This window comes from Mustela lutreola, chromosome 4, assembly GCF_030435805.1.
Source record: "Mustela lutreola isolate mMusLut2 chromosome 4, mMusLut2.pri, whole genome shotgun sequence".
Taxonomy (NCBI): domain Eukaryota; kingdom Metazoa; phylum Chordata; class Mammalia; order Carnivora; family Mustelidae; genus Mustela; species Mustela lutreola.
The window spans coordinates 19,861,591-19,872,831 of NC_081293.1; the positions used below are offsets into that span (position 1 = coordinate 19,861,591).

The 11,241-nt window shown below is 42.4% G+C and overlaps 1 protein-coding gene across 2 annotated transcripts in view; it reads left to right on the forward strand.

Moving 5' to 3' along the window:
• The window catches only part of XPNPEP1 (X-prolyl aminopeptidase 1), a 53,958-nt gene extending 52,720 nt beyond the window's left edge, over window positions 1–1,238 (forward strand). For both annotated transcript variants that reach the window (XM_059173253.1, XM_059173254.1), the window contains one exon: window positions 685–1,238. In XM_059173253.1, coding sequence (XP_059029236.1) covers window positions 685–813 — 129 coding nt within the window. In that variant the 3' untranslated portion in view covers window positions 814–1,238. The remainder of the gene's footprint in view (window positions 1–684) is intronic.
• Window positions 1,239–11,241: the final 10,003 nt, after the last annotated feature.

Sequence of the window (11,241 nt, forward strand, 5' to 3'; positions counted from 1 at the left end):
ATGTTCTGTCACACATCTGAAGGTTGAGCTCCCGGCCCCACCCTGCAAGCACCACAGTCCCACAGTCCTTGGTTAGCAGGGGTTTGGGCTGCGTCCAGATAGCCACCCACGGGGGCTCGGCTCATCCTAGTTTACTCAGCTTCGTCAGTGGAAACTCAGTGCATTGGTGGGACACCTTCAGGTGTGTCTCTTAGCAGAAGTCTTACTAGGCATCTAGGGGCTAATTTTCTTCCCCCCTCTCCTCTCCTGCCACTCCGAGATGGCTGAGGTATAAGGGAAGGAGGCCACATAAGTGGGTGTAGGACCTACCAGACCCCCTGCCCCGCGTCCTTCCCACGGGGTCCTCGGGGACCTGCTGGAAAGTATGCCTGGGTACAGGTTACTCTGCACTTTGGAAGCCCAAAGCCATGACTTGCTCTCAGGAATTAAAGTTTCTTCACAGTCATTGCCGGTCCACTGCACTAGACTGTTCTGGAAGCATTCTACCGTAAGCATTGTGGCCTTGTCCCTTCAATTTCCAGGGAAATGGAGCCCAAGGAAGTCACTTGTCCCTGAGCAGGGAGAAAAGGTTTTGTGTATCTCTGCCCTCAACTCGTGATCTCTGTGCCTGGGGGCCTCTCCCTGTTTGCCCGTGTAGCCTTTGCGAGAGGTGTGAACACTGCCTGTCTTTCTCCTATCTTGTAGTGTGACTGGCTCAACAGTTACCACCTGACCTGCAGGGAAGTGATTGGGAAGGAACTGCAGAAGCAGGGCCGCCAGGAAGCTCTCGAGTGGCTCATCAGGGAGACACAGCCCATCTCCAAGCAGCACTAATGCCTCATGGTTTTTTTTTTTTTTTGTAAACGGCTCTGGGGAAGGGAAGAAACCTGGCAGATCCCTGACATCTGTCCCTTTTCCTCTCCTTCCTTCCTTCCCCTTTTTACTTTGAGATTCTAAGAAGGACTGAAAATCTTCTTACCCTCTTTGATATTTTCTTGCAAACACTCAATCTTTTATGATTTTTTTAATTGTTGAGAACTAGCCAAGAATAAAATTGCTGCACCAGAAGGAGGGTCCCCGCAAAGCGGAGCACTCGAGCAGGGGAGATGCCCTGAGCAGCCGCAGGGAATTCTCTGGCCAGTGATGGTGAAACACTGCTTGCTCTCTGATGGTCAAGTTCCAGGTGCTAGTACATTATTCATGATCACCTTGATTCATGAGACTGTATTTATGATCAGTGAATAAAATGTCCAAATGTGCTTTGTCTCAGCCGTGTCTTTCCTCTCAACAGTGTCTATGTCTATGTCGCATCTTAGGGGAGCTCATCTCCAGGGCTGGTGGCCTTTGGGGGACACATTGTCTAGACAGAAGGTCCCCTTTGAGGAGAGATCCCTGGCCTCCCCGTGTATTGTCTGGCTTAACTGGAAAGCCTTTTTCTTTTCTCTGAAAAACTTCATTTTGGTGAGTATAATGTTGAAAGTGAGTCTAACATGGTCCACCCTGTGTTACGTGTTGTGGGTTCTCCCCTTGCCCCCCACCATGGCACCATAGCGCTACAGCCCTCCTGTCTCCTCACTTGTACATAGCGCTCTGTGGCAAGTGCCTGCGACTCCCCATCCATGGGGACTTTCACACTTGGGACAGTCCCAAAGAGCTGATGTCCCTGTGACCTCGGACCATCATGGTCTGGGATGGGTATGGGCGAACAGACTTTTTCAGAGCTTGGCTGGGATGTCTGAGGTGTGGGCTGCACCGTCTCAAGCAGCTGCCCAGTGGGATGGAGCCCCATTGCCCACCATGGTAACTTGTTCCAGAACACACCTTCACTTTTTTCCTTTCCTTCTGGGTTTCACTTCCCCTTTTTCCCACCAGCATTACTTGGGACCATCCCCCCAATAAACCAATTACATATAAATCCTTGTCTTAGGACCTGCTTTTTTAAAGGAACCCACCCTAAGACATAACCTGGAGATAGAGCTACTAATCTGCTATTACAGCATGTAAATGAGTATGTATGCAGAAACTAATATAATATTGTGTGTCAATTATATGTCAATTTAAAAAAAGTGGAAAAAAATTAGAGATAATGGCTTCCAGTCTGAATTTAACACTGAACATCAGAAATGGAAAGGTATTTGAATTGATAGCATTATAGACATACAGTGTAAATCTAGTTTTAATCTGTTAGAAAATTCACCTTGTGTTTGGTTTGATGGATTAATTAGTAACTAAAAGTATGTCTTCCTCTTCTCTACTGCTAAGATGGAATGATCAGTTCAAAACTCAGATGTCAGATCTCTGAAACTGAGGGAAATTTAAAAAATATGTGAGTATTTTCCTTTTTTGGATTTATGGTTTTAATATCTGAAAAATGTAATTAAATAACCTCCTTAATCATAAAAGAGAAGGATGTATATGTACACACACAGCACATGCATATCATACGCACACACATATGTCACACATGCACATATATGTCACACACACACATTGGGTCATGCTATTCATACTTACAAATATGCTTTCTACCTTGGCAGTATGTCCGAGTTATTTTTCTATCTTGGTGTGTGTGGATTTAACTATTCTTGATATTTGTGTGGCTAGTTCTTTTTTAAACTAGTCTCATTTAATCTTAAACCATATCTTGGATTTCGATGGCGTTGAAAGATGAGTAAATAAAAGCATACTTTAGCCATCCACCAAAGAAAGCATGGTTGGCTACGTCCGCTACTCTGCAGCTGGGGAAGCAGAAAATGACGTGAGCTAATCTATTTTTACCACTTAGAACCATGGTGTCAGCAGGGAAGTTTTCACTGATAGGATGAACCTAAAGTGACAGAGTGCCTTAAAACACTTGCCAGTGTTTCCTTTGTCCGTCCTCTTATTTTCTCTGAAGGATCTTTGGTTCCAACTTGCTATGTGGGAGGAAGCACGCTACATGGCTGGTAACAGGACTATCTTGATGCCCCAAAGATGATCCTTGAATGTGTTTATTTAACACTTGCTCCTATTTCTGTGTCCCATAGGATTGTTCTTAAAAGAAGTTTCTCCTTCAATGACAAAATGTATTAATCATTTTTGTCCTCCATTGTGCTTCTAAAAATCAGAAGACCCCCTGTTCAGACTCAGACCATGATCTCCTCTGCTCCCCCAGAGGGTTTCTTGTCTCAGGAAACGGGGAGCTGTGGATTGCAGTAGACTTGGAGTTCAAGCAGACTGTAATTCAAGTGTGACAGCAATGCCCCTGTTTGTTCCTCAGGCTGATAAGCCTGTCACTTCCCAAGGCAGGCTTAGAGCAAAGTTTGATTCAATGGCCAAAGGTTTCTGGTCCTGGGTGCCTGGAGCTTCCTGCCTGGATCTGCATGTCATGGCCTGAAGTCCAAGAGATAAAGTGGGCAAAGCTGATCCCAGAAAGATGGAGAGCTGGAATAAAACTGCAGTGTGCAAGTCCTCAGAGGGAACACGAGATACAGGAGAATCAAAAGACTTTACTTTTAAATAAATGATAAAAATAAAGATTGAATGTAAAAACAGGCAGTATGCTAAATTTATGGACTAAGTCCAGGGAAGTTGATTTTTTCCTTTTTTACCTTTTTTTTTTTTTTTTCAAATTAGCATATATTATTTGCTTCAGGGGTACAGGTCTGTGAATCATCAGTCTTATACAATTCACAGCATTCACCATAGCACATACCCTCCCCAGTGACCACCCCCTGCCCCAGCAACCCTCAGTTTGTTTCCTGAGGTTAAGAATCTCTTACGGTTTGTCTCCCTGCCTGGTCCCATCTTGTTTCATTTTTCCCTCCCTGCCCCCCACAACCCCCTTCCCTGCCTCTCAGATTCCTCGTATCAGACAGATCATATGATAATTGCCTTTCTCTGATTGACTTATTTTCACATAGCATAATACCCTCTAATTCCATCCATGTCTTTGCAAATGGCCAGATTTTGTTTTTGGGGGTTTTTTTTTTTGATGGCTGCATAGTATTCCACTGTATTTATATACCACATCTTTATCCATTTAGGTTCTTTCCATAGTTTGGCTGTTGTGGACATTGCTGCTATAAACATTCAGGGGCATGTGCCCCTTCGGAGCCCTACATTTCTATCTTTAGGGTAAACACCCAGTAGTGTGATTGCTGGGTCGTAGGGTACCTCTATTTTCAGCTTTTTGAGGAACCTCCGTGCTGTTTTCCAGAGTGGTTGCACCAGCTTGCATTCCCACCAATAGTGTAGGAGAGTTCCCCTTTCTCCGCATCCTCACCAGCATCTGTCATTCTGTGACTTGTTAATTTTAGCCATTCTGACTGGTGTGAGGTGGTATCTCATTGTGGTTTTGATTTGTATTTCCCTGATGCCAAGTGATGTGGAGCACTTTTTCATGTGTCTGTTGGCCATCTGGATGTGTCTTTGCAGAAATGCCTGTCATATCTTCTGCTCATTTCTTGATTGGATTCTTTGTTCTTTGGGTGTAGAGTTTGATAAGTTCTTTATAGATTTTGGATACTAGCCCTTTATCTGATATGTCATTTGCAAATATCTTCTCCCATTCTGTCGGCTGTCTTTTGGTTTTGTTGACTGTTTCCTTTGCTATGCAAAAGCTTTTGATCTTGATGAAGTCCCAATAGTTTATTTTTGCCTTTGCTTCCCTTGCCTTTGGCAATGTTTCTAGGAAGAAGTTGCTACAGCTGAGGTTGAAGAGGTTGTTTCCTGTGTTCTCAAGGATTTTGATGGATTCCTGTCTCACATTGAGGTCTTTCATCCATTTTGAGTCTATTTTTGTGTGTGGTGTAAGAAAATGGTCCAGTTTCATTCTTCTGCATGTGGCTTTTCCCAGCACCATTTGTTGAAGAGGCTGTCTTTTTTCCATTGGACATTCTTTCCTGCTTTGTCGAAGATTAATTGACCATAGAGTTGAGGGTTTATTTCTGGGCTCTCTATTCTGTTCCATTGATCTATATGTCTGTTTTTGTGCCAGTACCATACTGTCTTGATGACAGCTTTGTAATAGAGCTTGAAGTCTGGAATTGTGATGCTGCCAACTTTGGTTTTCTTTTTCAACATTCCTCTGGCTATTCGGGGTCTTTACTGGTTCCATATAAATTTTAGGAGTATTCCATTTCTTTTGGGAAAAAAAATGGTATTTTGATAGGGATTGTATTAAATGTGTAGATTGCTCTTTAGGTAGCATAGACATTTTCACAATATTTGTTCTTCCAATCCATGAGCATAGAATGTTTTTCCATTTCTTTGTGTCTTCCTCAGTTTATTTCATGAGTACTTTATAGTTTTCTGAGTACAGATTCTTTTTCTTCTTTGGTTAGGTTTATTCCTAGGTATCTTATGGTTTTGGGTGCAGTTGTAAATGGGACCAACTCTTTTTTCTGTCTTACTTTGGTGTATAGAAATGCAACTGATTTTTGTGCATTGATTTTATATCCTGACACTTTACTGAATTCCTGTATAAGTTCTAGGAGTTTTGGAGTGGAGTCTTTTGGGTTTTTCACATAAAGTATCATTTCATCTGCAAAGAGTGAAAGTTTGACTTCTTTGCCAATTCAGATGCCTTCAGTTTCTTTTTGTTGTCCGATTGTCGAGGCTAGGGCTTCTAGTACTATGTTGACACCGCATCCCTGCCATGTTCCTGACCTTAGGGAAAAAGCTCTTAGTTTTTCCCCATTGAGGATAATATTTGCAGTGAGCTTTTCATAGATAGCTTTGGTGATATTGAGGTATGTACTCTCTGTCCCAACACTGTGAAGAGTTTTGATCAAGAAAGGGTGCTGTACTGGGGCGGCTGGGTGGCTCAGTGGGTTAAGCCGCTGCCTTCGGCTCAGGTCATGATCTCAGGGTCCTGGTATCGAGTCCCGCATCGGGCTCTCTGCTCGGCAGGGAGCCTGCTTCCTCCCCCCTCTCTCTCTGCCTGCCTCTCTGCCTACTTGTGATCTATCTATGTCAAATAAATAAATAAAATCTTAAAAAAAAAAAAAAAAAGGGTGCTGTACTTTTTCAAATGCTTTTTTAGCATCTATTGAGAGTATCATATGGTGATTCTTTCTTTAATTAATGAATGCATCACATTGGTTGCTTTGTGGATGTTGAACCAAGCTTGCAGTCCAAGAATAAATTGCACTTGGTCGTGGTGAATAATCCTTTTAACGTACTGTTGGATCCTATTGGCCAGTATTTTGATGAGAATTTTTGCATCCGTGTCCATCAAGGATATTGGTCTATAATTCTTTTTGATGGCTGGCCTTTGTCTGGTTTTGGGATCAAACTAATGCTGGCCTCTTAAAGCGAGTTTGGAAGTTTCCCTTCCATTTCTATTTTGGGAACAGTTTCAGGAGAGTAAGTATTAATTTTTCTTTAAATGTTTGGTAGAATTCCCCTGGGAAGCTGTCTGGCTCTGGGCTCTTGTTTGTTGGGAGATTTTTGATCACTGCTTTAATCTCCCTACTGGTTATGGGTCTGTTCAGGTTTTCTATTTCTTTGATTTTAGTAGTTTCTGTGTCTCTAGGAATGCATCCATTTCTTCCAGATCATCAGATTTGCTGGTGTATAGTTGCTCATAATATGTTCTTACAGTGGTTTGTATTTCTTTGGTGTGGGTTGTGATCTCTATTCTTTCATTCATGATTTTATTTATTTGGGTCCTTTCTGTTCTCTTTTTAATAAGTCTGGCTAGGGTTTATGAATCTTATTATTTCTTTCAAGGAACAAACTCCTAGTTTCATTGATTTATTCTACTGTTCTTTTGGTTTCTATCTCATTGATTTCTGCTCTGATCTTTATTATTTAACTTCTCTTGCTGGGTTTAGGCTTTTCTTTGCTGTTCTTTCTCCAGCTCCTTTAGGTGTAAGGTTTGGTTGTTTACTTGGAAATTTCTTGTTTCTTAAGAAAGGCTTGTATTGCTGCTATATACTTTCCTTTGCTGTGTTCCAAAGATTTTGAACAGTTGTGCTTTCATTTTCATTTGTTTCCCCAGATTTTTTCAATTCTTCTTTAATTTCCTGGTTGACCCATTCATTCTTTAGTAGGATGCTCTTTAGCCTCAATGTATTTGAGTTCTTTCCAATTTTCCTCTTGTGGCCCAGTTATCATTTCAAAGCCATTTTGGTCTGAGAATATGCAGAGAATGATCTCAATCTTTTGATACCAGTTGAGACCTGATTTGTGACCCAGGATGTGATCTATTCTGGGGAATGTTCCATGTGCACTAGAGAGGAATGTGTGTTCTGTTGCTTTAGGATGGAATGTTCTGAATATAGTTGTGATATCCACCTGCTCCAGTGTGCCACTTAAGGCCTTTGTTTCCTTTTGCTTAGACAGTAGGGGTGTTAAAGTCCCCTACTATTGTAGTATTGTTAATGTGTTCCTTTGATTTTGTTACTTTTTAAAAAGATTTTATTTACTTATTGACAGAGAGATCACAAGTAGGCAGAGAGGCAGGCGTAGAGAAAAGGGGAAGCTGGGAGAGCCCAATGCGGGACTTGATACCGGGACCCAGAGCAGTCCCAGGACTCTGAGACCATGACCTGAGCTGAAGGCAGAGGCCTAATCCACTGAGCCACCCAGGTGCCCCTGATTTCTTTATTAATTCGTTCATATAATTGGCCGCACTCATGTTAGGGACATAGATATTTAAAATTGTTAGATCTTCTTGTTGGAGAGACCATTTAAGTCTGATATAGTGTCCTTCCTCAACTCTAGAGCCTTTGGCTTAAAATCTAATTTATCTCATAAAAGGATTGCCACCCCAGCTTGCTTTTTTCTTTTTCTTTCTTTTTTAAAAAAAGATATTTATTTATTTATCTGACAGACAGAGATCACAAGTAGGCAGAGAGGCAGGCAGAGAGGAGGAAGCAGTCTCCCTGCCAAGCAGAGAGCCCAATGTGGGGCTCGATCCCAGAACCCTGAGCTGAAGGCAGAGGCTTTAATCCACTGACACCCAGGTGCACCCCCGCCCCCCCCCCCCAGCTTTTTTTTTGATGACCATTAACATGGTAAATTGTTTTCCACCCCCTCACTTTAAATCTGAAGGTTTCTTTGCCTCTGCAATGAGTTTCTTGCAGACAGCATATTGATGGGTCTTGCTTTTTTATCCATTCTGATACCCTGTGTCTTTTGATTGAGGCATTTAGACCATTTACATTCAGGGAAACTATTGAAAGATACAAATTTAATGTGATTGTATTGCCTATTAGGTGACTCTTAATGTATATTGTCTCTGTTCTTTTCTGGTCTGTTACTTTTAGGCTCTCTCTTTTCTTAGAGGACCCTTTCAATATTTCCTGTAAGGGTGGTTTGGTGTTTGCAAATTCTTTTGGTTTTTGTTTGTCCTGGAAGCTTTCTAATTCTCCTTCTATTTTCAGTGACAGCCTAGCTGGATATAGTATTTTTGGCTGCATATTTTTCTTGTTTAGTGCTCTAAATATATCATGCCAGTCCTTTCTGGCCTGCCAGGTTTCTGTGGGTAGGTCTGCTGCAAATCTAATATTTCTGCCATTGTGTGTTACAGACCTCTTATCCTGAGCTGCTTTAGGATTTTCTCTTTGTCACTGAGACTTGTTTGATGATGAAGTGTGACCTTTTTAAATTGATTTTGAGGGGGCTCTTTGTGCCTCCTGGATTTTGATGCTTGTTCCCTTCACCAAATTAGGGAAATTCTCTGCTATAATTTACTCCAATATACCTTCTTGTCCCCAAACCCTTTCTTCTTCTTCTGGGATCCCAATTATTCTAATGTTGTTTCGTCTTATGGTATCACTTATCTCTTGAATTCTCCCCTCGTGGTCCAGTAGCTGTTTATCTGTCTTTTTCTCAGTTTCTTTATTCTCCATCATTTGGTCTTCTATATCACTAATTCTTTCTTCTGCCTCATTTATCCAAGCAGTAGGAGTCTCCATTTTTTTGGTAAGATTTTATTTATTTATTTATTTGACAGGCAGAGATCACAAGGAGGCAGAGAGGCAGGCAGAGAGAGAGAGAGGGAAGCAGGCTCCCTGCTGAGCAGAGAAGCCTATGTGGGACTTGATCCCAGGACCCTGAGATCATGACCTGAGCCAAAGGCAGCGACTTAACCCACTGAGCCACCCAGGCGCCCCAGGAGCCTCCATTTTTAATTGTACCTTATTAATAGCTTTTTTGATTTCAACTTGATTAGATTTTAGTTCTTTTGTTTCTCCAAAAAGAGATTTTATTTCTCCAGGAAGGGATTCTCTAGTATCTTCCATGCTTTTTTTTTCAGCCCAGGTAGCACTTTGATAATCGTCATTCTGAACTCTTAGATCTGACATCTTAGTAGTGTCCATATTGATTAGGTCCCTAGCAGTTGGTACTGCCTCTTGTTCTATTTTTTGAGGTGAGTCCGCCTTGTCATTTTATCCAGATAAGAATATATGAGAGAACAAAATACTAAAAGGGTAGCTACAACCCCAGAAAAATATACACTAACCAAATTGGAAGAGACCCAAAACTGGGGCGGGGGGTGTGGGAGAAGAAAAGAGAAAACAGAACAAAACTATTAGACTGGTGAATAGAACAGAGCCACACACTTGATTTTGGGTGTGTTTTGGTCTGTTAGAAGAAACTGCCTCCCAAAATTTTAAGAAAGAAAAAACTTATATATAAACAAAAATGAGGGTAAACACAACATAGGGATGGAATATGAATGTAAAGGTGAAAATTAAAAAAAGATTCTAAAAAAGGAATTGATAAGAAGTTGGTTGATAAAAGAAAAAAGAAAAAAAAGAATGATCAGGTTGGTGACTAGAACAAAGCCATGCACTAAATTTGGGGTATATTTTGATCTGTTAGAAGAAACAATATCCAAAAATTAAAAAAAAAAAAAAAAAAAAGAATAACCTACATGTATACGAAACAGGCTAAATACAATAAAGGTCTGGATAGAATATGACTGTAACAATGAAAATTTAAAAAGATTTTTAAAAGGTATTGATAAGATAAAATAGTTACAAAATGTTAAAATAAGAGAGGAAAAATTTAAAAAGGAGAATAAGGAAAAAAAAACAAAAAAATTTAACTTTGAAAGACTAAAGAACCATGGGGAAAAAGCCATGAAATCTATGTGTTGATTTCCCCTCCTCTGGAGTTCCCCAGTTCTCCTGGATCAGTGATCTTGGCCTTGGCAGGATATTTTTGCTAATCTTCCGGAGGAATTGGCCTGTTGCGGTGATTCTCAAATGTCTTTGCTGGAGGCGGAATTGCACTGCCCTTGCCTGGTGGCCGGGCTAAGTAATCTGCTGGGTTTGCTCTTGGGAGCTTTTTGTTACCTGAACGCTTTCCGTACCGCTTTGGAGGACGGGAATGAAAATGGCGGCCTCCCAATCTCCGGCCTGGAGGAGCTGAGAGCTCGGGGCCCCACTCCTCAGTGTGCTTTCAAAGAAAAGAGGTCAATCACTCCCATCTCCCTGTTCTCCAGCCCTGCTCCTGGCACACCCGGTCTGTGCTGAGCATTTCCAGCTCTGGCGCACAGCCCTGTTTGGAGTCTCCAAACCCAGCAGATTCCTGCCTCGCTGCTCCTCCCGGTGGAGGAAGGTGAGTCTCCCTGGATCTGCGACTTGTAGGGTCCTTGCTGGAAGAGCAGTGGTCGGATTGTGTCTTGGGTCGTGGTTTAAGGTAACCCAAGCTTACTCCTCGGCACCATGTCTGTAGTGGGTTTCCTCGCTCTGATACCTGGGAGCTCTGCCACACTCAGACACCCGCCGTCTTTCTGTGACCCCGCGGGTCCTGAGACCACGCTGTCCCTGCCAGGGCTTCACCCCTGCTTATCCTCTGGAGCCATGGCCCTCAGGGGAGCAGACTTCAAAAAGTTCCGATTTTGTGCTCCACCCCTTGCCGGAAGCCGGCCCCTCCCCTGTGGTCTATCTTCCCGTCCTTCCGGATTCACTTCTCCTCACGTCCTACCTTCCAGAAAGTGGTCGCTTTTCTGTTCCTAGAATTGCTGCTCCTCTTCTCCTCGATCTCCTGTTGAGTTTGTAGGTGTTCAGAATGGTTTGACAACTATCTACCTGAACTCCTGGGCCCCAATGATACTAGTTCTAGTCCTCTGCCATCTTGCTCCAGATACCTGATTTTCTCGCTCAGTTTATCCCTTGGTGAAGTTTAATGTACAAGGTAGAGAGGATTCCAGGAAGGCTACAGATGTGGGGTTCACGCTACCAACACTGCATCACTGGTGACTTCCCGCTGGTCAAATAAGTCCGTCTGTCTCCCATGCATGGTGTGAGGGGCCTGCCCACC